The sequence below is a fragment of the Sinocyclocheilus grahami genome, unplaced genomic scaffold (assembly GCF_001515645.1).
Source record: "Sinocyclocheilus grahami isolate Dianchi unplaced genomic scaffold, SAMN03320097.WGS_v1.1 scaffold270.1, whole genome shotgun sequence".
Classification (NCBI taxonomy): Eukaryota; Metazoa; Chordata; class Actinopteri; order Cypriniformes; family Cyprinidae; genus Sinocyclocheilus; species Sinocyclocheilus grahami.
The window spans coordinates 1007013-1032821 of record NW_015505449.1 but is presented as its reverse complement, the minus strand read 5'-3'; the positions used below and the strand labels follow the sequence as shown (position 1 = coordinate 1032821).

At 38.6% G+C, this 25809-nt stretch overlaps 3 protein-coding genes across 3 annotated transcripts in view; 2 read left to right on the top strand and 1 right to left on the bottom strand.

Moving 5' to 3' along the window:
* Nucleotides 1–10848, top strand: part of LOC107599726 (arf-GAP with GTPase, ANK repeat and PH domain-containing protein 3-like) — an 87390-nt gene extending 76542 nt beyond the window's left edge. The window contains exons 14-15 of the mRNA XM_016291409.1: nt 9832–10087; nt 10162–10848. Coding sequence (XP_016146895.1) covers nt 9832–10087; nt 10162–10356 — 451 coding nt within the window. The 3' untranslated portion in view covers nt 10357–10848. The remainder of the gene's footprint in view (nt 1–9831; nt 10088–10161) is intronic.
* A 554-nt stretch (nt 10849–11402) lies between these two features.
* Nucleotides 11403–12643, top strand: LOC107599725 (arf-GAP with GTPase, ANK repeat and PH domain-containing protein 3-like). Its single transcript, XM_016291408.1, has 3 exons — nt 11403–11407; nt 11494–11749; nt 11824–12643. The coding sequence occupies exons 1-3, from the start codon at nt 11403–11405 to the stop codon at nt 12016–12018; spliced, it is 456 nt and encodes a 151-aa protein (XP_016146894.1). The 3' UTR covers nt 12019–12643.
* A 9564-nt stretch (nt 12644–22207) lies between these two features.
* Nucleotides 22208–25809, bottom strand: part of LOC107599724 (homeobox protein GBX-1-like) — a 5208-nt gene continuing 1606 nt past the window's right edge. Inside the window, exons 2-4 of the mRNA XM_016291407.1 lie at nt 23796–23855; nt 23225–23687; nt 22208–22439 (exon numbers count right to left, since the gene is read on the bottom strand). Of these exons, the coding sequence (XP_016146893.1) occupies nt 22388–22439; nt 23225–23687; nt 23796–23855 (575 nt within the window). The 3' untranslated portion in view covers nt 22208–22387. The remainder of the gene's footprint in view (nt 22440–23224; nt 23688–23795; nt 23856–25809) is intronic.

Here is a 25809-nt window from a genome sequence, read left to right as displayed (position 1 = left end):
AAATCTGAATATGAAAGACGAAAAAAATATGCACATATATATATATATATATATATATATATATACATTACAAAAAATATTTTTTAAACGTGAAGTCATAAATTGCTGATTTCCGTTTTTTCTTCTTGACAAAACTACTACTTATATTGCCATATTATTTTCAAAAAAATGTTTTGTCATTTCTGTCAAGTCAATCGCATTTGAGTCTAAATCAGTGCAGCTCTCAGTCACACTGAGTAGGTTCATTAATACATGAGAAAACATTGACATCCTGAGAATAACTTGCGAATTAACTCAGAGCTGCTCCTCCGTACACACAAGTGTGTGTGTGTGTGTGTGTGTGTGTTTGTGTGTGTGTGTGTGTGCGCATATTCAATTATACAAGCTTTAATTGAATATATATGAAATTTGAAAACATCAATTTTGCTAAAGATGGTCCGAGAAAACACAACGCAGATTTCCTGAGTCACGCTTACAGTGTTGGTCATTCACTCATTGGTCTGAATGGGTCATTTGGACGATCAATTATATATGTATCATCAAAATGTAATTTGACATGAGTAATCGGGCTCGTTTTACCGTCGTGCAGTCAGGCAGGATTGATTTAAAACTCATCACGGAGGTGAAAACTAACATCCGAGTGAGGGTGACAAGTCTCAGTGTTCTCCCAGCTCATTTACAGCCCTGATGACTAATTTAAACCCCATAACACAAGCCATGCGCTGCTGTAATGGGCTTGAGATTACTCGCATACACACTTTACCATGAGCTAAACACAAATACTCATATGTGACAAAGTCTTGCACTGTGGGATCATAATAAAAGCTACATTTGTACCACTACCTTAACACTGGTGATATTACGGTCTAGGTTTTTTTTTTGTTTTTTTTTTAGATAATTGTTCTCAGGAAAGGTAGAAATTTAATTAAACGTATTTATTTTACTTTTTTTTTTTTCATTCATTCCATCCAAGCATTTATAAAAGTTCGATTAAAAAAAAAATTTAAATAGTATTTTTAAAAAAGTGCTCATAAAAGTTTAAAATCTTAGAGGTTTCTTTAAATGTATTTGTATACAAATTTTCTTTGTTTTTATTCTTTTTAAACAATCATGAAAGTTTAATACCATCGAGATGTGTTTTATTTTACATTATTTATTTGTATTTATTCTGTTCAAGCACATAATAGTATGGCGATTTTAAATTTCGCATTTTCCATTTTTTTATCATAAGTTTGAAATGTCAAACATTATTATGTTCTCCCACCGTGATGATAAACAGCCAAATTTCAGTTATTGTACCTATTATAAATCCAGCTTTGACTTGGAAACCCAATGCATGTCTGCTGATGTGTTTCCAGCTGTTGAAATGATAAATATTGTTTTAATTATTGAGCAGCGTCAATCGATCATGGAGCTCTGTGGGTACTCTATTAAGCAGATTGATAGATTTATGATAGATTTACACAGTTTTGCCATGAATTCTTGTGTGGCCATCAATCTTGCTGGGGTAGAGAGGATAGAGGCGCTGCAGAGGTTGGCTCATCTGAGGCTCTTTAGAGCTTAAATTAGAAATTGGCAGTTGTGTGTGTTTTCGCATCAACTCTAATTACCTGACACCCTTGTGCCACAAGACTGAGAGAATTCTTTCAGTTGTTGGTGAGACGGGATGCTGACGATTTACACACGTGTTTGGCTTTGATTAGGATCGCTTATGTCACCTACGTCAGACTTTTGCTCTTATAACTAATCCATCCATCCATCCATCCATCTGTATATCTATCTATCTGTATCTATTTATATATGATGACTCTCTATTGCTCAACTCTTTATTTTCCTCCTTTTCTTTGCTCTTTTGTGGCTGGACTGAAAGAGATAGCGATTGTGCGTCTCACACACACACACACGATGCCCTTCGGCCAGAGCAGGTAATAGCTCTGATGATCCTCCAGTTTGTTTCAGAAATAATTTGCCGTTGCGTCTTCGCCACAGGGCAGTGGCACTAATACAAATGAATCACTTCACTAACCTCCTTCCCCCTCTTACACACCGTCAATCCTTCCTCTCTTTCCCACCTGTCCTCTTTTCTCTTTCGTTCTTTGCTTTCCTTGCTGTTTTTCACCTATGTTATACAGTGGTCAGGATTGTGTTTCTTGTGTTTGAGCAGATCTTGCATGTTTTTTGTAAGGTTTAGTCAATCAGGTGAGAGCTAGTGTTTGATTGATAGCTCAGTTATAAAGTCATGTATGGTAACAGATCTGACAGGTTGATTAGACACCAGAATGACTTTTAATGGCGTATAGTGTTTGATAAGAAAAATAAAAATCACACTAAAACTGTACAATTAGACAGAGCAAAAGTGCAATATACAGCATTTCTCCTCATCAGTGAACGCTAAGGTTGCGGTTTCACTAAAGGTTTGAGTTCAGTTTCAGGAATCGACCGTAATTGTAAATACATCAGCACATACAGGCGGCTGACTTAAATACTGGAATGATAAATGTTTGACATCATGAATTGCTTTTTCTGTCGCACATTTTCTTTTTCCCTTCTAGCAATGAAAATATGTTTTGCTCTCTTGTGGTACATTTTTCAAAGTATTGTTTGTGCTCTCATAGCCTGCTGCAGAAAATGTATTCAAGACAAGAAATATGTTTTTATTTTTCAACATTTTTACAATGGTCAGATAATTGGCTGCTTAGATAGATAGATATTTGTGGCAAATGGTCATGCAAAATGATCATATTTATAATTATTTTTATATTTAAAATCCGGTAGTAAATCAGTAATAAAAGTCATCCACACAAAAATGTAATTCTATTAGTAAGGTCTCCAATGTGAACCTAAAATGGATGTTTGGCACTATTTTAGCTTCACAACACATTCAACTAATTGATAATGAATCGGTTTTAATTTATATGTTGATTCTTTTTTATTTAATGATTATTATAATTTTTTTATGTTACAAATATTATTATTTAATGAAAAAGATGACGTGCATTTTGCAAAATAGGGCATCCTAAACAGCAAGTGAGTTATTAAATGTCACTGTTGCTGGTCAAAAATACAGCAAAAACAGGAATATTGTGAAATATTATTACAATTTAAAATAACAATTTTTTATTTTAATATCTTTTAAAATGTAATTGATTCCTGTGATGCAAAGCTGAATTTTCAGCTACTCCAGTCTTCAGTGTCACATGATCCTTCAGAAATCATTATAATATGCTGATTTACTGCTCAAGAAACATTTCTGATTATTATTATTATTATTATCAGTGTTGAATACAGCTGTGCCGCTTCATATTTTTGCGAAAAACGTCATACATTTTTTTTTCAAGATACTTTAATGAATAGAAAGTTCAAAAGAACGACATTTATTTGAAATATAAACCTTTTGTAACATTATAAATGTCTTTACTGCAACTTTTGATCAATTTAATGCGTCCTTTGTGAATAAAAGTATTAATTTCTTAATTTGGGCCAGATCGAGTCAGATGGACTCGTGTGGTAGAAACATTAAAGCTCTGTTTGTGTGTGTTAAGTGTGTAGTACATGAAGCGTCATTCATAACAGTGAAGTACACACTGACACTGTCTCATTGCAAACACTTCCCCTCTCTTTCTCTCTCTCTCCTTTACAAACACTCATTCCCTGCTGGGAGGGTGGTTGGGATCTGTTTGATGTGTCTTTTGAGAGTTTCAGGGGGTTGTTTTGTGTTTGTGTGCCGGCAAGGCCCTTCAGAAGTTCCCCTTCCTCTGAGCCCCACTTACCTCCATGAACCTATTCACTTCCTGGCCCTGCGTTCTGATTTGTCGTCTGGTGAAGAGGGCATTCACCTTCCTCCACGCCCTCGTCATTTGTGTCTCAGATGGTCCACTGTCACTTGCATGTCCAATTGCTTTTGGGTCTTCCTGGAGAGACGCCTCCCCCTCGAGTGTGCGCTACATAGGGACCCACTCATAAATCCCTGTGTGCTGTTTAGTGTGGGTTGAGTAATTGCCCTGTTGTTTCTTCCTCCGTATTGGAGGTCATTCATTTGTTCCTGATTCTCTGGGCCAGGCTACTGGAATCACTTTCCCATTTTCCGTGATCATTAGGGTCAGGTGATGCTAGAGAAGCTTTCCAGCTGACCTCAAAAAAAACATGAGGTTAAAGGAACAGATTTTGTAAGATTCAGCCGATCTCCGGTTCTGGCGCTAGCACTTTTAGCTTAGCTTAGCATAGATCATTGAATCTGATTAGACCGTTAGCATCTCGCTCAAAAATGACCAAAGAGTTTCTATATTTTTCCTATTTAAAACTTGACTCTTCTGATAAAATCATTTAGAATTAACTGTATTTATATTAAATGGATAATATTATTTTTGTTATGTCAGCAACTTTTGTTTGTTTTCCTGTTGTTTGTAATTATATATATTTTTTGTTTTTTATAAATAAATGTATTTCATTTAAATATATTCACACACAATTGAAATATTATTAAAATTACAAATATACATTTAACAGTGTATTAAATGTTAATGGTTAGTATTATATTTCAAAAGCATTTATAATTAAGTGTATTTATATTTATTTAATTATAATTTTTTATTTATGTACGTTATATTAATTATAATTACATTTTGATTAAAGATAATAGCCTTTTTACTTAAGAATAATGTGCACTTATAAGACATGCACAATAATACATTAAGAAATCAAATTTGGTCAGCACTAATTTCATGTTGACTTATTATTGACATTATGAAGTGTTCATTTTATTGTTGCTCTCTTTGAAGCAGTTAACAGCATTTAAAGTCGAGTTGGATATAAAGAGTATTTGGTCTCCTTTTCAGGCTTATAGTCTCTCTCACACTCGAGTCCCCCGTTGTCCCCCAAGCAACCCTGATATTCACTGCAAATATGTGTGTACCAGTGTGTGTGCGTGTTTCCTGAATGTGGTTTTCTCCCCCTGCAGAGAGAATCTTCCCTCCATCTCATCACTCTTTCCTGGCCTCCTCGTCCCTCCCTCACTTTTGACACGCTAAAGCTGCACATTTTATTTTTCTTCCTCCTGCCGAGAGGAAGTGTCTTTTCATGGCTTCTCGGCTTTCTCCCATAAACCCCTCCACACAGTGCCCTGTGTTTGGATTGGGTCTCCATTTCAAACAAAAGTCTGAGGCGGGATTACCAGCCCCTCTCTTCCTCTCTTTCACACTTCTCCTTTCAAGTGGCAGTGTCCGGGGGATTTGAGAAGCCTGTTGCTGCTTCTGAAATCTTCCTCCTTCCTTTTCAAGGACAGGTGACCGTAAACTGACCGAGAGAACATTTAAAAGCTTCATAAAGCGCTGTCGATAAGACCTATTCGGATCAGTTGTGTATGGAAGCAAAATGATGTTTAAATCCTCCCCTAATGTCCTGATATCTTATAAATCTCATCTCAAATAAATAGAAACCGTTTAGTGACTTCCATTAATCTGAGACTCACATAGCAAAGCAATTATTTCATATTATTTTGAATTTGGAGAGATAACAAAGCTCCAACAACAACAACAACAACAACAAAGTAACTCATTTGTTTTAATTTATTTTGTTTGTTTTTAATTGTGGATAGATATCATAAGGCTCTAAAAACAACTAATTTACCTTATTTTATTTTGAATGTGGACAAATAAAAAATAAGGTATTCCTTGTTTTTAGAACTTTATTTTATTGAATTTTTCATTCAAAGTGAATGTGGACAGAAATATGTGGACTAAAAATAACTTTATTTTACTTTACAATTTTTTTTTTACTTTACCATTTTATTTTATTTTATTTTATTTTGAATGTGGACAGATATAATGAAGCTCCAAAAATAACAAAATAGTACCTTTTTATTTTATTTTAATTTATTTTATTTTACAGTCAAAGTGAATGTGAACAGATGCCATAGAGCTCCTAAAAATAACTTTTTTATTTTACTGTTTTATTTTTTACTTTACCATTTTATTTTGTTTTATTTTGAATGTGGACAGATATAATGAAGCTCCAAAATGACAAAAAAAAGTACCTTTTAATTTGTTATTTTTTATTTTTCATGCAAAAGCTTTATGTGAAGAAAAGACCAAAATTTTTTGAAATTTTATGAAAATAAAATACAATCAAATATGGTGCCTTAAGGACATGGCAGGCCAAATTTGAGTTAGGTCAAACCATATTGGTTCTTGAGTTTTTTGACCAATCTTCATTGATGCCAAACCTGCCTCTTTTCATCTTATTGCACCATATTTGATTTCAGATTTGATCTGTTCCTCACAGAAATCAGTCATGTCTTCAAAGGACTTGGAGTGCACAAATAGTATGCCCCGCTTCTATGGTTCCTTTATGATCATTTAGTGAGTTTGACAGGAAAAAAGTGCAGCGTGAACACTCATCAAAGCATCTCCTTTTGTTTTCCACTGAAGTAAAGAAAGTCACACAAACAAAATTTTAATTTCATTAAAAGTCACTTTTAGTGACTCTGTGATGAATGAATCTGAATCTGTCCTTCCACTTGTCAAAAGTGATTCTCCCTCGTGTAAACTCACCCTCCTCCACTTTAAACCACTCTCCTCCTGAAGTTTAAGAATCGCCCACCCTCTTAAACCCCTGCGATGGCATGGTGGGTTTCCTCTAAAGAATTCAGATGAAGAGAGAACAACAGGGTGGGTCTCCTCAGAAGAAAAACAAGCTTTGAAAGATTGACTGCTGAAGGAGGAGGGGAGGGAGGCTAATTATACACACACTCAGTTTCTCTCTCTGAAGAACAATTCACTGAACCCAGAGTCCATTCAATTGCTCTCTGCCTTGTTCACAAAGACCTGTCAGGATTTTCAGGGAAACAGCATTAAAGATGTGGCTTACTTAATTAGCTCATGCCATTGTTGCCGAAGTGACTTAAACAACACTTGCTCGTACAGACGCGATTGTCTTCAGGGGAATATAATGGTGGCACGGGATAATAGATAATCAGTTTGGAGATGCCACAACATTTGTTCTGCTTCATAAAGCCGGTGTTGTTCAGCGTAAGAGTGCACTTCTGAAACGCATGCAAACGCTGAGATGTAACCGCTGACTGGAGTCATTTCATTAGACGTTAAGTGGTTCCTTTTAGTGTTTTAGGTCAAGTTTGTTTGGTTGCTTATTTTTGTATTAATTTTTTAATGGCAGTAAGTCACTGATTACAGACCGTTGAAATGATTCGCAGAAACTTCTTGCATTTGGATTTGTGTATTTGCATGGAAATGTGAGTGGAGCTTGTTGATACGATGACGGGGTGTCAAACTTAAGCTTTTCCTCATCTGTCCTTCATATTTCTTTGGCTTTTTGCGGTTGAAATGCTAGTGAGTGTGGTTGAGATGTATGAGTTTGTCCCCCGTCAGAGGAAGTGTGTGTTGTTTGAGGATAATGAAGGGGTGTGGCTTCATTTGCACTCCCATCATGGCGCCAATCACTGCTGCTGTAAATTGAAGTTTTAGTCTTTGGCTTTACATAAATACTATTGTGTTTTCTTGAGACTCAGTGCTCGTTTGCTGTCTTTTGTGTTGATTCTCATGCACAACCGTCATAAAACATTATTTTTGCCGCATTAAGGTAGATATAGATTATTTAATTTTTGAAAGAAAAAAATTATAATTCATAATTCGGTAGAAAGAACATCAGGTCGGCGCTGATAGCCGCGTGGGCAGTGTGCAGACAAACCCAACTCGTGGACTGGCTCTCTCCCACTTCACTTCCTGTCTACCAACTGTCCTAACAAAATAAATGCAAAAAAAAGAAAGCACATCAGTATGCACGTGCAATGACTCAAATTATAGTACTAATTTTAATCTTAGATTTCTTGAAATGTATATAGTTTACAGAAACCAGAAGTGAGTACCACCTAAGACTGAAATTATCTACAAAGAGATTTTGTAAGATTTTGCACGAGCGTGCAAAACTGCGCCGCTTTCAGCAGTGAGTGAATTCTGACAAAACGTTTCTGATTGGCCATTGTGTTTAAGAAATCAACAGATAGGTCTGTGATTGGTTACATTGCTCAACGCTGCAAAAACACGTTGAGGGTATTTAGCGCTTGGCTAAGCGATCCAATTGCAGCTGGGCCGACATCAGGGATTCCATGACTAACAATTGCGCCCCCTTGCCCCCCCCTAATGTCACCCATGGTGCTGACTATATATAGACTTGCAAGTGTATATTTCATTAAGAATAATTCAATACTAGCCAGCCCATTCTCATCTATAGTGTAACTGTCATTATTTCTGTCATTTCTCTCTATCATCTTGTTGGTTTGTTGTCATCAACATTAGCGCTGTGGTTATGGTGACAGTGTCTTTGTGGAGTCTCGTCCCGGGGGAAACCCGTCACCGACATCTCTCCAGACTCTCTTTACCTCTATCAGCTCTCTCTCACTCAGTCTCTTCTGTGTGTCACTCACCCCGACGAGGCAAACAACAGCTCCTTTCTGCTCCTCTTATCACCCGCCGCATGGGGTCAGTGGGTCAGACCACCACTGAGCATGCTCAGATACACTCGTATCGATTTTAATTTAGCGCCGTACCCCTCGCCATCGCCATGAATGCCAGCTGAAGAGAAGAGAGGGGGCGGCTGGGTGATAGAGAGGGATAGATAGAAGTCTGGTGCGTGCTGAAGAGTTGGACTCCATTCTCTGGTCCGAGTGTGTCTCTTTCAGCCCTTTTCTTTGGGCCTTCGATCTGGCGAGCTGCCGGCGGCCCCCTAGAGGGTTGAGGGGCCAGTGTTGAGAGGGCCTCCTTTGTGGGGATTCACCGGGCAGGACTGACAACACTGACAGCGGCGATAAAAAACGTGGCTTCCCCCCAACGCACACACTCCTGTATTGTCCACGATAGACATGCTGTTCACAATGTGTAACCTTTCGATAGCCAGACAGACTTTAACCCTCTAGATTCTGATGGAAACCAGTCTAAAGAAAGTTAATGCTGCGGATGTGTGATTTGTACGTTTAACCCGCTTCCCTTGTGACCTCTATCATAACCATAACTGAATTACTCTGGACTTCATCAAAGTCACAGATATGATTGTCAGAAATACAGACTCTGCTGGGATTGTCATATATTCATAAGTCGCAAAGTTAATCACATTTAACCAGTGGTCGACAAAGTAGGAGGAAGACTGGAGGTGATATTAGATTAATTTATACACTATAAATGTATAGCCATTAAATGCACTGTATTATGATTATAAAGAATTTAATGCAAGTATAAAATATAAAAATCTAGCTTGTCAACCTTATACATATATCATTGAAAATTGTAAAAAATTGTATTTACTTATTTATTTCATTTCATAATCATTTAACATGCTTTGTATTGTTTAGTTCATAAAAATTGGTGTTAAAAACAGTAGAAAAAAATACAATAAATATAATATAAAATATTTTATATATTTTATAAAAATATTATTAAATAATTAATAAATACTATATGCAACACTACACTATACATTTGATTTCATTTTTTTTTTAAAGTCAGGAATTGTCATTTCTACCAAAAGAACTAAAGCAATACAAATAAATATATAAAATAATAAAATAAAATATATAAAAATAATAAATAAAGACGTGTGTTCCATAGTTGTTTTTAATCAATATATGTATGTATAGATTATTTAACTATTTAAACTTATATAACAAAACCTTGTACTAAGCAACAATATTTACTTACATGATTCAGAGTTTTGATTTGATTCACTATAACAGAATGGTGTTAGCTATCAGAATGACCACTGATAAACAAAACCGTGTGTTTACAAGAATTAAAAGTGGAGCTCTATTTGTGTCGTCATTCTCAGGGAAGAGAAGGAGCGCTGGATCCGGGCGAAGTACGAGCAGAAGTTGTTCCTGGTGGGGCTTCCTCAGTCAGACGTGCCTCTGGGACAGCAGCTCCTGCGGGCCGTGGTGGAGGACGACCTGAGGCTAGTGGTTGTCCTGCTGGCCCACGGCACCAAGGAAGAGGTCAACGAGACGTATGGGGACGGCGACGGACGTACCGCCCTGCACCTGTCCTGCGCCATGGCTAATGTGGTCCTCACGCAGCTGCTCATCTGGGTAAGAACTCGCTTTTTGAATCCGCCTTTCATTCTCAATTGTCCCTCCATCATTAATTTCATCGTCTATTTCAGTACGGCGTGGACGTGAAGAGTCGCGACGCCCGCGCTCAGACGCCGCTGTCCTACGCCCAGCGAGCAGGAAGTCAGGAGTGCGTCGACATCCTCATCCAACACGGTTGTCCCGTGACGCCCACAGCCACCCAACACAATCCCAACATCAACAACAACGCTCAATGCGAGCTGAACCGTAGTGTTAGCATCATGTGATCGTGGCCCGCAGTGTCTCTAGTGTCTCTTCTCAAAGATGTTGATGTTCCCATAGATGCTGCTCTCGTTAAATGGCATCATTTCCCTCAGCAGTACGTCTTTATTAGGAAACTGTGCGTAATGCCACATGTGGCACGTAAACCCATTACCCTCATGACGACTTCCTGTGACCAATGTTAGCGTACGGCAAGAATTAGCAGTGTTAACATTATCAATGCGTGTTATTTTTAAGCTGAAGAAAATTAGGTTTTTAAGGATCCTTTCTTGTGTGTGTATAGAACAAAAAAATGAAATGATGGGCAACAGGTTCTAAAGATAAGTTCGATTTTTTTAAGGTACATCGGTTTAGAAATAATCAGACGACAGTAATGGATCCTCTGCATTGCGCCCACGCGTTTTTGTCCATCAGAACATTAAATTATGTTGTTACAGGGAAAATTCTGTTATTATTTACTGCCCCCCCAAACTTTCTTTCTTCTGCTGAATACACGCAAATGTATAGCCATTAAATGCACTGTATTATGATTATAAAGAATTTAATGCAAGTATAAAATATAAAAATCTAGCTTGTCAACCTTATACATATATCATTGAAAATTGTAAAAAATTGTATTTACTTATTTATTTCATTTCATAATCATTTAACATGCTTTGTATTGTTTAGTTCATAAAAATTGGTGTTAAAAACAGTAGAAAAAAATACAATAAATATAATATAAAATATTTTATATATTTTATAAAAATATTATTAAATAATTAATAAATACTATATGCAACACTACACTATACATTTGATTTCATTTTTTTTTTAAAGTCAGGAATTGTCATTTCTACCAAAAGAACTAAAGCAATACAAATAAATATATAAAATAATAAAATAAAATATATAAAAATAATAAATAAAGACGTGTGTTCCATAGTTGTTTTTAATCAATATATGTATGTATAGATTATTTAACTATTTAAACTTATATAACAAAACCTTGTACTAAGCAACAATATTTACTTACATGATTCAGAGTTTTGATTTGATTCACTATAACAGAATGGTGTTAGCTATCAGAATGACCACTGATAAACAAAACCGTGTGTTTACAAGAATTAAAAGTGGAGCTCTATTTGTGTCGTCATTCTCAGGGAAGAGAAGGAGCGCTGGATCCGGGCGAAGTACGAGCAGAAGTTGTTCCTGGTGGGGCTTCCTCAGTCAGACGTGCCTCTGGGACAGCAGCTCCTGCGGGCCGTGGTGGAGGACGACCTGAGGCTAGTGGTTGTCCTGCTGGCCCACGGCACCAAGGAAGAGGTCAACGAGACGTATGGGGACGGCGACGGACGTACCGCCCTGCACCTGTCCTGCGCCATGGCTAATGTGGTCCTCACGCAGCTGCTCATCTGGGTAAGAACTCGCTTTTTGAATCCGCCTTTCATTCTCAATTGTCCCTCCATCATTAATTTCATCGTCTATTTCAGTACGGCGTGGACGTGAAGAGTCGCGACGCCCGCGCTCAGACGCCGCTGTCCTACGCCCAGCGAGCAGGAAGTCAGGAGTGCGTCGACATCCTCATCCAACACGGTTGTCCCGTGACGCCCACAGCCACCCAACACAATCCCAACATCAACAACAACGCTCAATGCGAGCTGAACCGTAGTGTTAGCATCATGTGATCGTGGCCCGCAGTGTCTCTAGTGTCTCTTCTCAAAGATGTTGATGTTCCCATAGATGCTGCTCTCGTTAAATGGCATCATTTCCCTCAGCAGTACGTCTTTATTAGGAAACTGTGCGTAATGCCACATGTGGCACGTAAACCCATTACCCTCATGACGACTTCCTGTGACCAATGTTAGCGTACGGCAAGAATTAGCAGTGTTAACATTATCAATGCGTGTTATTTTTAAGCTGAAGAAAATTAGGTTTTTAAGGATCCTTTCTTGTGTGTGTATAGAACAAAAAAATGAAATGATGGGCAACAGGTTCTAAAGATAAGTTCGATTTTTTTAAGGTACATCGGTTTAGAAATAATCAGACGACAGTAATGGATCCTCTGCATTGCGCCCACGCGTTTTTGTCCATCAGAACATTAAATTATGTTGTTACAGGGAAAATTCTGTTATTATTTACTGCCCCCCCAAACTTTCTTTCTTCTGCTGAATACACGCTTTAAAAAAAAAAGATATTTGGAAGAATATTGGTAACCAAAGAGTTTTGGTTCACATCGAAGTCAATAAACAAAACTGTTTGATTACCAACATTCTTCAAAATATGTTCTTTTATGTTCCACAAAACAAATAAAGTCATACAGGTTTAAAATGACATGACGCGGAGTAAATAATGACAGAATTTCATTTTTGGGTGAACTATACCATTAAATCTGAAATTTTGGTGAAACCTGTCAAAAGCGTGTCTGTGTATTACACCTTAAAGTCAAAAGAAAAAAAATAGCTTTAATACTTAAATGTTACGGTTTAAATAAGGGGGAAAATATTAGTATTTTTATTTTAATCACTACAAAATACTGTATTACAATAATGAGAATAAAATGTAAAGAAATAAACTGAAAAATATATGTTGAGAATATAAAATATATCAATGCATTTCAGTAAAAATGGGGGGGGGGGATCACAGTGCAAAAATATTCCTTGATATTTTTTTTTTAAAGCAAAACATAATTTCTCATTTTTTTATTTTGGCTTTGAGGTGACCAGGACACGTTCTTGTACGTTTTTAACGCAAATATCTATAAATGCTTCATTAAATTCTACTTAATTATGATTTTTATGATTTATGCAAAAAAATTAAGTGCATATTTCACTAAAACTTCACACATTTTATAGGTGTTCTACCATTGTGCCCTTGAACGAAGCTCAGAAACACTAAGGCTGCTGGGTAAAACATTTCCATTTGTAGCATCAGTGCAATATAACAAAACCCAAATCATAATACTCATTGCTATTTTACACTTAGCCTTTACGTGATTGTCTTGGAAGGGCTTGATTGCCTGACGAATACTGTGTTATTGCGGATGCCTTGTGCGAATCATTTCTGCACCGGTCTGAAGTGGTCTTCTAACTGTTTGACACGTCCCTCTCCTGCCTAATGACAGATCCATTCAGTAGCAGCGGACGGGTACCGTCCCGCTAGATTATGAAATAAGACGCTCTCGCCGTTAACTCCTGTGAGAGCGTAGTCTAATGACCTCCACACTTGTGACTGTGTGGCTGTTTTTGTATCCATTCGAATCCAGACGTGTGTTTCTAATCGAATGGGATGGTGATGTGGATAATGTACAGATGTGTGTATAAAATAGCTTTTCCTGCAGCTAGTTGTGTGTCGTGTGGGCAATTTCTGGATGAGATGGCCGTTATGTACCCATCTGAAACCTATCAGCCTTAACCCTCGTTTGCTAGTGTGTACGCCGTTAACTTTTACTTGAAAGATGAAATCATGATTAGAACTTAATTAATATTTGGCACATGTGGGTTAAAGGGAATGCGGTAAAGCGAGAGGGAGATGTTGAACCTCTTTAAATGAGTCCTTACCAGACAGTATTTTAAGTTTACATGATTTTTTTAGGCGTTTTACCTTCTAGCAGGTACGTTTTCTTTCTTATTCGTGTCAGATTTGTACATGCAACCCTCATCTAACTAAGCTTTAGGAGAATTGCCATTGATTTTTAAAACAACGTCTTTTAAACCCGTTTTAATTCTGGAGGCTCATTCCCAACAACATGCATGGAAAGTTACCCTCTTGATCTTCATAAAGTGAACATGTATCAACGTTATGATCTTTTTTTTTTTTAGATATACATTGAGTTTGGGCTCCTGTGTATGACGTGAGGTTGCTAAAATGAACTGTTAGGGAGTATGGCAGTTGAAAATGATAAACACTCGCCCGTCATCCCTGCGACTGCTGGGTTATTGAACGCTGGGATGCGCCCATAAAGCTCCTGAAGTAGCCGTATAGCAGATAGAAGCACCGTTTTGTTTTCAAGTTGTTTTTGGTACCTGGTTTTGGGTCTCAATGTGTCCACATTGTCTGGCCGTTAAGGTACTTTGTGTATTATATGTACATTTGACATATTTATAAAAGCAAGATGTAAATAATTCCTTTTGTTGTTGCTTTTATTGAGCTGTTTGATAACTTTGTTGTTTCTTTTAATTTGCCATTGTTTTTAAATGCTCCTTCCGAACATGATGGAGCGCTTTCATGAGAGTTAGCTGTTGTGTGATTGGATGCTTGGCTGGCTATTGACATAATAAACACTCCAATAAAATGATTTATACCATGAATGCTGAGAAATGTTGTCATTCATTCCTTGATCATAAGATTATGTAAATGTGTGACTGCCAAAATGTCTTTACAGCCTTTATTGTGTGTTTTCTCAACTCTTTCTAAACATGATCATGGAAACCATTTATCATTTTAAAAAATATTTTCATGATTAGCTTTGAGGTCATCAATAGTTAGTCTAGTCATAAAAGCAGACTAGACTCTAAAACATGCTGGGTTGTTTCAACCCAACTTTGGGTTATTAACTATTTAATGTAAAAATTTAACCCAACAGTTGGGTTAGTCCATATTTGACCGAAAATTGGGTTGAAACAACCCAGCATTTTTTAGAGTGTAGTTAGTTTTTAAATAGCATTTTTGTGCACATATTGTGTAGATATTTTGTCAGATTATAGAAGTACACTAGCATTCCTCACTGGAAACCAGAAATATGAATAGCATTAATTGTATCAAGTGCCATAGTGATGGCATAGTTTTGTAGGCCAATCCAGCATCACAAAAAAAGGGGGGGGGGGGATTTTTTCCATTGGTCTTTGGATTATTACAGAAAATAAGCTCTGAGACCAACAAAAGTTTGATTCTTACACATTTAGTTCGTCATGATAATTTTCACAAATGAAACCAACTTGTATGAATTTTAAAGCCTAAATGCCATTGCCAAAATAAAGCTATACTCTAAAAAATGCTGGGTTAAATACAACCGTCTGGGTAGTAACCCAACCGCTGGGTCAAAACAACCCAATTGCTGGGTTTGTCCCTATTTTACCCAGCACTGGGTTGTATTTAACCCAGCATTTTTTAGAGTGTAAAGTTTGGCTTTAAACAATCAAGTCAACACCACAACTACATTTATTTAAAAAATTTTAAAAAGCATTTGAGCTAGAATAGTTTGCAACTGTAAAGCTGTAGAAGCAGACTATGAGTAGCCTAGATGAGTTTACCTGTGCGCAACCTTTGTAGTACCATTTAGCCACTTGTATTTGAGTGGGGTATTTATGCATGTATTTTATGTCTTAGAATAAAAGCCTGGGTTAGCCTACCCACAGATTACCAGCGCATTACCAAACACCAATTACAAAAAAAAAAACTTGATTTAAGGATGATGGAACCGGAAGTTCAATAGCTACTACCACCTGAGTGCTTGTGACATAAACCAAAGCGATGCCATCTGTATTTTTCCTGGAAGATTTTAAATGCATATTTGCGCTGAAAGCTATAGTTTTGTTTACATATTAGCATATAGCTGCTCAGCTCAAAGCTACCAGACCTGGACTAAAAGCCCCCCCAAAAAGTCAATTTTGCTTTCATAAGCGGTTTAATTGTCATTTGATGTTCTCTTTCTTCGCATTCTCTCAATCTTGCGTTTATCACTTGTTCTTTCTCTCCCGTCCTTGTTTGGATTCTCCGTGTCTCTCTCTCGCTCGCTCTTCTCAGTGCGTTAATTTGCCTGAGAATGCATTAGCTGTAATGAGAGCTGAAGGCCGAGGGAATCCTCCAGGGTTCCATTAATCATGGCCCCTCAGACAGCCAACCTTGATTACAAGTGGCAAGAAATTCATTAGAGCCGCGCCTCTGACAACTTTTATCTCCGCCACTAGCTCTGACTCATTAGGCAGCCAAATTAAGGCTATGATGGCACTGATGAAATTCATCGCTTGTTTATCCTGTGTGATTTGATGCATCTGCCCATACATCAGCGGCGCGGGCGTCCACCAGACACTCCCCAGGATTCAGGCCTCGCGCTTCCCGTCCATCCTCTTCGAAGACTCGGCCGCAGCCGCGGTCCTTCCGCTTCCGGAGAACGGCACGCTGATGAACGGGAATAGCCGCGCTTTCTAACGACCCGTTAATGAAACAAATGCTCGGATATCAATTAAACAATTAATCTGATTGTCATAATGAGAGTGTTCCGCTCTTGACAAGCTGTGCTGGTACTCCCATCACCGCATCCTCGGAACAGCACCTTGTGGAATTTCTCTGTAGGCTATTTGGTTTAGGATTCATATATAATTTTTTTTTTTAGTGGCGGTGCTATAATAATTAAAACTAGTATAATTGGCATAATGAGAATGCTAATTAGCAGAGTCTCTAAATGAGGGGATATGTAAATGCACCAGCTCATAGGCATTTACCACTAGCGGTTACTGGAGGCTGAAGCAATTAACTCACACACTACACACTCGTGTCAGAGCGGCATGCTGACAATACAAGTCAAGAAAGTTCAGAGATTCCTCATTAGTTTAGGAGATTGTTTTCTGTGTGCATAATTTATGGGATTGTTTTGGGGAATTGTGTTTCGTGCTTTAAGTGAGCTAAATGTAAAGACATGAGCTCTGCAACAGGTGAGCTGGTGTCTTTCAGGTCAGAGTGCAGTTTTCTCCAGAGTGTGGATTCACGTCTCAGTGTTGTTTTCTCCTGCCTATTAGCACTTATGAGAGAAAACAGTTGCTAGTGTGTCATATGTCATGGTATCTTACACTTGGCATGTTTCTAGCCCTGAAAGCAGCTTCCAGTTAGCCTACATCCACACTGGTTGTGCCTGATTCGTATTGCTGAAAAAGTAGAGCATATGCCAGAGTTATGGGTTCGATTCCCAGGGAACGGATGAAAAAAAATTACACCTAAGAAGTCACTTTGAGATAAACATGTCTAACAAATGCATAAATGTGATCCTGTCATGTACACACAGCAGCAGAATATTATCAGTCTTGTTTCTAACATGATGCTCCAGAGACCGGCATAAACAAAGTATGGCTACTAATAAACAAAAATGACTGGATTATAATGTCTCCAGTTACTAATAATACTTTGGTCAAAAGAAGTCAGGAATTGTTGCTCCCATGAAACAACAACCTGTTGCCGTGGTTGGTTACCACTGTATCAATCATCAACCAGTTTGCAGGTGTGAATCCTGTGTTCCGTTCACACACAGAACCGTGATTTAGATTTAGATGCTGTTATCATTCCTAAAACTTGCCGGTGTGTATATGGCCTAAGTCTAGTTTTCTGCTGGTGAGTCTGTGAGACTTAGGCTGGAATCAACTTAACTTAATGGTGCAGTTTATAAAGTTTGTTACATAGTTCAGTGAATCTCAACCTTTTGGCGTACCGGACCCCAGTCCAATTCAGAACCATCCTCAAAGACCCCCAGAACAAAATTGACTCGTATCATTTGTGTCTTTGTGAGGACCAAATGCAGTCAAGTATAATTCAAGTTAGCTGACTTGTCCAGTATTTGGCCATATCATCAGCTATATTGGATTTTTCTTTCATGGGAGCATGTCAAAATATACAAAAATTCATACTTTATACGGACCCCCTGGCCTTATGTCAAGGACCCCTGGTTGAGAAACACTGACATAGTTCACTTTAATCTCAAAGACGTTTTGTTCCAGCAGCACTTTAATTTTTGTCTCCATTTGCATATTGGCAAAATGTACTGCTGTAAGACCAAAAGCAGCCTTCATTATCACTATACTTCTAGCCCAGATTTCTGGTTACTTCATGCATCATACATCAACATTTTAATAAATAAAAATAACATTTAATAACAATTTAAATAAAGATTTATGTTAATTATATAATTATGTACTTTAACGCTAAATTCTATCAATTTAACACTACATTTAGTATATGCATTTAGTTTAACATTAAAACAATGGAACGTTAGCATGGCATATAATGTGGCCAAGGCTTTAATGAATTACACTGAAGTATCTTGAAAATTCAGTACCTATAAATGAAACGTATATGATTGTGTTTTCTCAGAGTACTTTTATATAGTTTTCATATTACACTCCTGTACATATATTTTATACATTCCTGTAGCTTAAACATCATGGTGCTGCTTAGCAACGCCAAGGTCATGGGTTCGATTCCCAGGGAATACATGAACTGATCAAATGTTTATCTTGAATGCAATGTAAGTCGCTTTGGATAAACACATCTGCCAAATGCATAAATGTAAATAGTTTACCTTCATGCAAAGCAGTTTTCCAGCATCACTGTATATGTTGATGTAGTCTGTGCACAGACTGTATGACTGAATAAGACTCAACCCTGGAACGGAGAGAGAGAGAGAGAGAGAGAGACCCAGCGTGGTCTTTCGCTCTCTCCTGTAATGATTGATGTTGAAGTTCATTACAGTGTGCTGGATATGACCAGTGTAATAGAGCTCCATCACTCTCATCTGAGACAGCACAGCCTCCCAAAGAGAGACAAATGAGTCCTGTGCTCATTAACAAAAAAAACCTCTCACTCTCTCTGCTCAGCTCAAAGCTACCAGACCTGGACTAAAAGCCCCCCCAAAAAGTCAATTTTGCTTTCATAAGCGGTTTAATTGTCATTTGATGTTCTCTTTCTTCGCATTCTCTCAATCTTGCGTTTATCACTTGTTCTTTCTCTCCCGTCCTTGTTTGGATTCTCCGTGTCTCTCTCTCGCTCGCTCTTCTCAGTGCGTTAATTTGCCTGAGAATGCATTAGCTGTAATGAGAGCTGAAGGCCGAGGGAATCCTCCAGGGTTCCATTAATCATGGCCCCTCAGACAGCCAACCTTGATTACAAGTGGCAAGAAATTCATTAGAGCCGCCACTAGCTCTGACTCATTAGGCAGCCAAATTAAGGCTATGATGGCACTGATGAAATTCATCGCTTGTTTATCCTGTGTGATTTGATGCATCTGCCCATACATCAGCGGCGCGGGCGTCCACCAGACACTCCCCAGGATTCAGGCCTCGCGCTTCCCGTCCATCCTCTTCGAAGACTCGGCCGCAGCCGCGGTCCTTCCGCTTCCGGAGAACGGCACGCTGATGAACGGGAATAGCCGCGCTTTCTAACGACCCGTTAATGAAACAAATGCTCGGATATCAATTAAACAATTAATCTGATTGTCATAATGAGAGTGTTCCGCTCTTGACAAGCTGTGCTGGTACTCCCATCACCGCATCCTCGGAACAGCACCTTGTGGAATTTCTCTGTAGGCTATTTGGTTTAGGATTCATATATAATTTTTTTTTTTAGTGGCGGTGCTATAATAATTAAAACTAGTATAATTGGCATAATGAGAATGCTAATTAGCAGAGTCTCTAAATGAGGGGATATGTAAATGCACCAGCTCATAGGCATTTACCACTAGCGGTTACTGGAGGCTGAAGCAATTAACTCACACACTACACACTCGTGTCAGAGCGGCATGCTGACAATACAAGTCAAGAAAGTTCAGAGATTCCTCATTAGTTTAGGAGATTGTTTTCTGTGTGCATAATTTATGGGATTGTTTTGGGGAATTGTGTTTCGTGCTTTAAGTGAGCTAAATGTAAAGACATGAGCTCTGCAACAGGTGAGCTGGTGTCTTTCAGGTCAGAGTGCAGTTTTCTCCAGAGTGTGGATTCACGTCTCAGTGTTGTTTTCTCCTGCCTATTAGCACTTATGAGAGAAAACAGTTGCTAGTGTGTCATATGTCATGGTATCTTACACTTGGCATGTTTCTAGCCCTGAAAGCAGCTTCCAGTTAGCCTACATCCACACTGGTTGTGCCTGATTCGTATTGCTGAAAAAGTAGAGCATATGCCAGAGTTATGGGTTCGATTCCCAGGGAACGGATGAAAAAAAATTACACCTAAGAAGTCACTTTGAGATAAACATGTCTAACAAATGCATAAATGTGATCCTGTCATGTACACACAGCAGCAGAATATTATCAGTCTTGTTTCTAACATGATGCTCCAGAGACCGGCATAAACAAAGTATGGCTACTAATAAACAAAAATGACTGGATTATAATGTCTCCAGTTACTAATAATACTTTGGTCAAAAGAAGTCAGGAATTGTTGCTCCCATGAAACAACAACCTGTTGCCGTGGTTGGTTACCACTGTATCAATCATCAACCAGTTTGCAGGTGTGAATCCTGTGTTCCGTTCACACACAGAACCGTGATTTAGATTTAGATGCTGTTATCATTCCTAAAACTTGCCGGTGTGTATATGGCCTAAGTCTAGTTTTCTGCTGGTGAGTCTGTGAGACTTAGGCTGGAATCAACTTAACTTAATGGTGCAGTTTATAAAGTTTGTTACATAGTTCAGTGAATCTCAACCTTTTGGCGTACCGGACCCCAGTCCAATTCAGAACCATCCTCAAAGACCCCCAGAACAAAATTGACTCGTATCATTTGTGTCTTTGTGAGGACCAAATGCAGTCAAGTATAATTCAAGTTAGCTGACTTGTCCAGTATTTGGCCATATCATCAGCTATATTGGATTTTTCTTTCATGGGAGCATGTCAAAATATACAAAAATTCATACTTTATACGGACCCCCTGGCCTTATGTCAAGGACCCCTGGTTGAGAAACACTGACATAGTTCACTTTAATCTCAAAGACGTTTTGTTCCAGCAGCACTTTAATTTTTGTCTCCATTTGCATATTGGCAAAATGTACTGCTGTAAGACCAAAAGCAGCCTTCATTATCACTATACTTCTAGCCCAGATTTCTGGTTACTTCATGCATCATACATCAACATTTTAATAAATAAAAATAACATTTAATAACAATTTAAATAAAGATTTATGTTAATTATATAATTATGTACTTTAACGCTAAATTCTATCAATTTAACACTACATTTAGTATATGCATTTAGTTTAACATTAAAACAATGGAACGTTAGCATGGCATATAATGTGGCCAAGGCTTTAATGAATTACACTGAAGTATCTTGAAAATTCAGTACCTATAAATGAAACGTATATGATTGTGTTTTCTCAGAGTACTTTTATATAGTTTTCATATTACACTCCTGTACATATATTTTATACATTCCTGTAGCTTAAACATCATGGTGCTGCTTAGCAACGCCAAGGTCATGGGTTCGATTCCCAGGGAATACATGAACTGATCAAATGTTTATCTTGAATGCAATGTAAGTCGCTTTGGATAAACACATCTGCCAAATGCATAAATGTAAATAGTTTACCTTCATGCAAAGCAGTTTTCCAGCATCACTGTATATGTTGATGTAGTCTGTGCACAGACTGTATGACTGAATAAGACTCAACCCTGGAACGGAGAGAGAGAGAGAGAGAGAGAGACCCAGCGTGGTCTCTCGCTCTCTCCTGTAATGATTGATGTTGAAGTTCATTACAGTGTGCTGGATATGACCAGTGTAATAGAGCTCCATCACTCTCATCTGAGACAGCACAGCCTCCCAAAGAGAGACAAATGAGTCCTGTGCTCATTAACAAAAAAAACCTCTCACTCTCTTCCTTTAGATCATCTGTACTGGTCATCATAGAATCAAACGATTGTTGTCTGCTGCTTTGGGTCAATGTCTGTCTTTCTCAATTACATGTGGTTGTAAAAGTATGCTTTCATATTCATTGTCTCTTTCAAATTCCCCTCTCATTATACAAGTAGGCCATACTTTTCAGTTAATAAGGGAAACGGTGAGACTTTTAAGTCACAGTTATGGGACAAATAAGCTACACTCTAAAAAATGCTGGGTTAAATATAACCCAGCGCTGGGTTAAAAAGGGACAAACCCAGCTATTGGGTTGTTTTGACCCTCGTGTTTTTAATTGAAAGTCGACAAAGTGTTTCCTAAAAAAGTCACTGAATGTCCTTCTAGATACTGGAATGGTCTCCTTTTAGGTGTGCTTCATGCATCTGTGGCGTGTGACCCCTGACCTGTGGGAATGTGGGTCATGTAAATGTTCGTTTGAGCAGTTCAGGGTCATTTTCATTGAGGAGTTCATGGCCTGCTGCCGGGTTCGATCTGTTGATGTTGACTCCGCACTGCGAACCTGTTGACGTGCACGGGAATGGGCACCACGATTTTGGGGTTCCTGATGGGCTCCCCGGATCTGTTGTTGACGTTGCCGGCTTTGATCCGTTTCCATTTGGCCCTGCGGTTCTGGAACCAGATTTTGACCTGGACCTCGCTGAGTTTGAGTGCGTGCGCGATCTGAGAGCGCTCGGTGAGGGACAGATACTTCTTACAGTGAAACTCCTTCTCGAGTTCCAGCAGCTGTTCGCTAGTGAAAGCAGTCCGCCTCCTCCGGCTCTTTCCCGCAGAGCCGCCCGGCGGTAACGCGTCCTGTGAGCCGCCTTTGAGTTTGCTTTTCTGGGACGCTGAAGCGCAGGTGTTCCCGTCGGAGAAGCTTTCGTTCTCGCTGTCGGCTGAACTGTCCTCCCGGTCACTGCACGCGGCCTCCGCTGATTTCAGGTCCAGTTTCTCATCATCTGAACTGTAGAGCTTGGTTTCGCCTGAAGAGAAGGAAAATTAGGAGATTAATCGTTACAGATATTCCACACAGATTCGGTCAGTTCAATGGGCAAATGTAGTAGGCTGTTTCAAGCTATATTTCGACCCACTAAAATTGAAGTTGCATAACAGGTGGTGACGAAATGCAGCGAAAAGTCCTTTTTGACAACCTCCAATTAATTACTGATGAAAAAAAATTCGAGTTGAAATCAAGTACTACAAATGAATTGTCAAATTCTGTAACAAGATGTAAATAGACCTACTAAAGTGCGCTAGAATGTTACAGTAATTGTTAATCGTTTGCTTTCTGCTCGCACCGCGAACCTGTTGACGTGCACGGGAATGGGCACCACGATTTTGGGGTTCCGGACGGGCTCCCCGGATCTGTTGTTGACGTTCCCGGCTTTGATCCGTTTCCATTTGGCCCTGCGGTTCTGGAACCAGATTTTGACCTGGACCTCGCTGAGTTTGAGTGCGTGCGCGATCTGAGAGCGCTCGGTGAGGGACAGATACTTCTTACAGTGAAACTCCTTCTCGAGTTCCAGCAGCTGTTCGCTAGTGAAAGCAGTCCGCCTCCTCCGGCTCTTTCCCGCAGAGCCGCCCGGCGGTAACGCGTCCTGTGAGCCGCCTTTGAGTTTGCTTTTCTGGGACGCTGAAGCGCAGGTGTTCCCGTCGGAGAAGCTTTCGTTCTCGCTGTCGGCTGAACTGTCCTCCCGGTCACTGCACGCGGCCTCCGCTGATTTCAGGTCCAGTTTCTCATCATCTGAACTGTAGAGCTTGGTTTCGCCTGAAGAGAAGGAAAATTAGGAGATTAATCGTTACAGATATTCCACACAGATTCGGTCAGTTCAATGGGCAAATGTAGTAGGCTGTTTCAAGCTATATTTCGACCCACTAAAATTGAAGTTGCATAACAGGTGGTGACGAAATGCAGCGAAAAGTCCTTTTTGACAACCTCCAATTAATTACTGATGAAAAAAAATTCGAGTTGAAATCAAGTACTACAAATGAATTGTCAAATTCTGTAACAAGATGTAAATAGACCTACTAAAGTGCGCTAGAATGTTACAGTAATTGTTAATCGTTTGCTTTCTGCTCCATTTTAAGCTTTAATTCTACAGACATTATTTCATAAATATCCTAAAGCATCATAAAATCCAACAAGAGCGTATATTGACGCGTTTTTTTCTACAAGTGCAGGCCTGTTTACATAGTCAATCTACTAAAACTGACTTTGCTTGTTACCTTACATTTTTAAATTTAAAGTGAGAGCTTCATTGCACTTTTTATATGGTGTTTAAACTCAAAAGCTCAATTAGAAATGACAGTATTGTAGCAGGTTGGATGGGGAAATATAGTTTTATAATGAAATAATAATAATAATAAAAACTGTGCTGAAACTACAGAATAATTGTGCGAATTATGGGTTAAAATGTGCAATTTAAAATGATTTAAAATTTCTTAAATATTAAATAAAATTATATTGGCTTTATATCGGCGACCCTGCTTTCCAAGAGATCGGCTGTCAAAAAAACAGTATCGGTCGACAAACTAGTATCTTCATGTTATTTATATGACAATGTGCCGTAAATTACCGATCAAATCATTTCATTTAGACTGGAGGTGAAACCAGACCAAAGCACAAGGCAGTGTGAAATGTATACATTTCAAAAACGTTTTCAGATGACGTTTCAGGCGCCACAAAAGTGAGGTAAATTCGCTAAACGTATGACCTGCGCTAGCGTTCGCCTGAGGGGGTAACCATAGCAACCACAGGCAGCGCGAGCGCTTTCCGTTACGACCCGGGCGGAACTTCGACAAAACAAGTAGGCCAACTCTCATTATTTATCACTTTGTTTAACATTTAGGCTATATATTGAAAGTACATAACAAAAAATAATTTCGTTTAGATGGTTTACATCACGTTTGAGTGTTAGGGCGGCGAAAACACCGATCAATTCCGTGAGACGCTTTCAACAGATTAACGTTACATCCAGAAATTAGGCTACTGACAGAAATTCTCTTAAAATGCGACCCCCTGAAAGTCACTGAATAATCCGCACACTGGTGATAAATAACTGCTTCGTTTGACATCAACAAAATCTGCCTCTTTATTTAAAAAGTCGTATTTTTATTTATTTATTTTAATTTAATGACCTTGACACGCAGCCATGAGGGTCTGTTTTTGTCAAATACTTCAGACTTTAAAGAGACGTTTTTATGTTCCTTTTTTTTGTGACAATCTCTGGACAAACAACATCTAAATGACTGTAGTTCATAAATTAAACACATGTTAATCATAGAAGATGTGCATTCAAGTCGTATGAAATCCGTTTCTATTTTAAAGATCCAGACAAAAAGAGCTTCATCTTCACAGATATTCAGAGGAAAGATCCATTGGTGGAAAATCACACAGATAATTTGACGAGATGTTAAGTACACGGACAATTAAGAAGGACACGACTTTAAGAGAAAAAGTAATCATACTTTTCTTGAATAGTTGAGAATATAATTTCGATTTTAGAAGAAAAATAATAAAAGAAAAACAAAGAAAAGGGTCTAAAATTGTACCCTCTGAGCGGGTTCTCTTTCCCCGCTAAGCATTAATTTAATCGGAGATCATTTTACCGTTTAAATGCCAATTCACTTCTGATGATGATTAGGCGCTATTGAGTCCTGCGGGGCGCGAGCTCTCCAACTGGCCGTCTGATTGCGCGAGGACATAAACACATCACCTCCGACTCTGATTAGCGACGGAGGACCCACAGATGCTAATTATTCTTATAATTGCAAATGACTCCATTCAGGAGCAGTGCTCTTTGATCTATTGAAACCAGACAGCTCTCTCTCTCTCTCTCTCTCTCTCTCTCTCTCTCTCTCACTCACACACACCCGATTGAGATACACTC

What these genes read in the sequence shown, in the direction of transcription:
- LOC107599725 (XM_016291408.1), top strand. An exon ending in TCACGCAGCTGCTCATCTGG is followed by an intron (nt 11,750 to 11,823) that starts GTAAGAACTCGC and finishes CGTCTATTTCAG; the next exon opens with TACGGCGTGGACGTGAAGAG.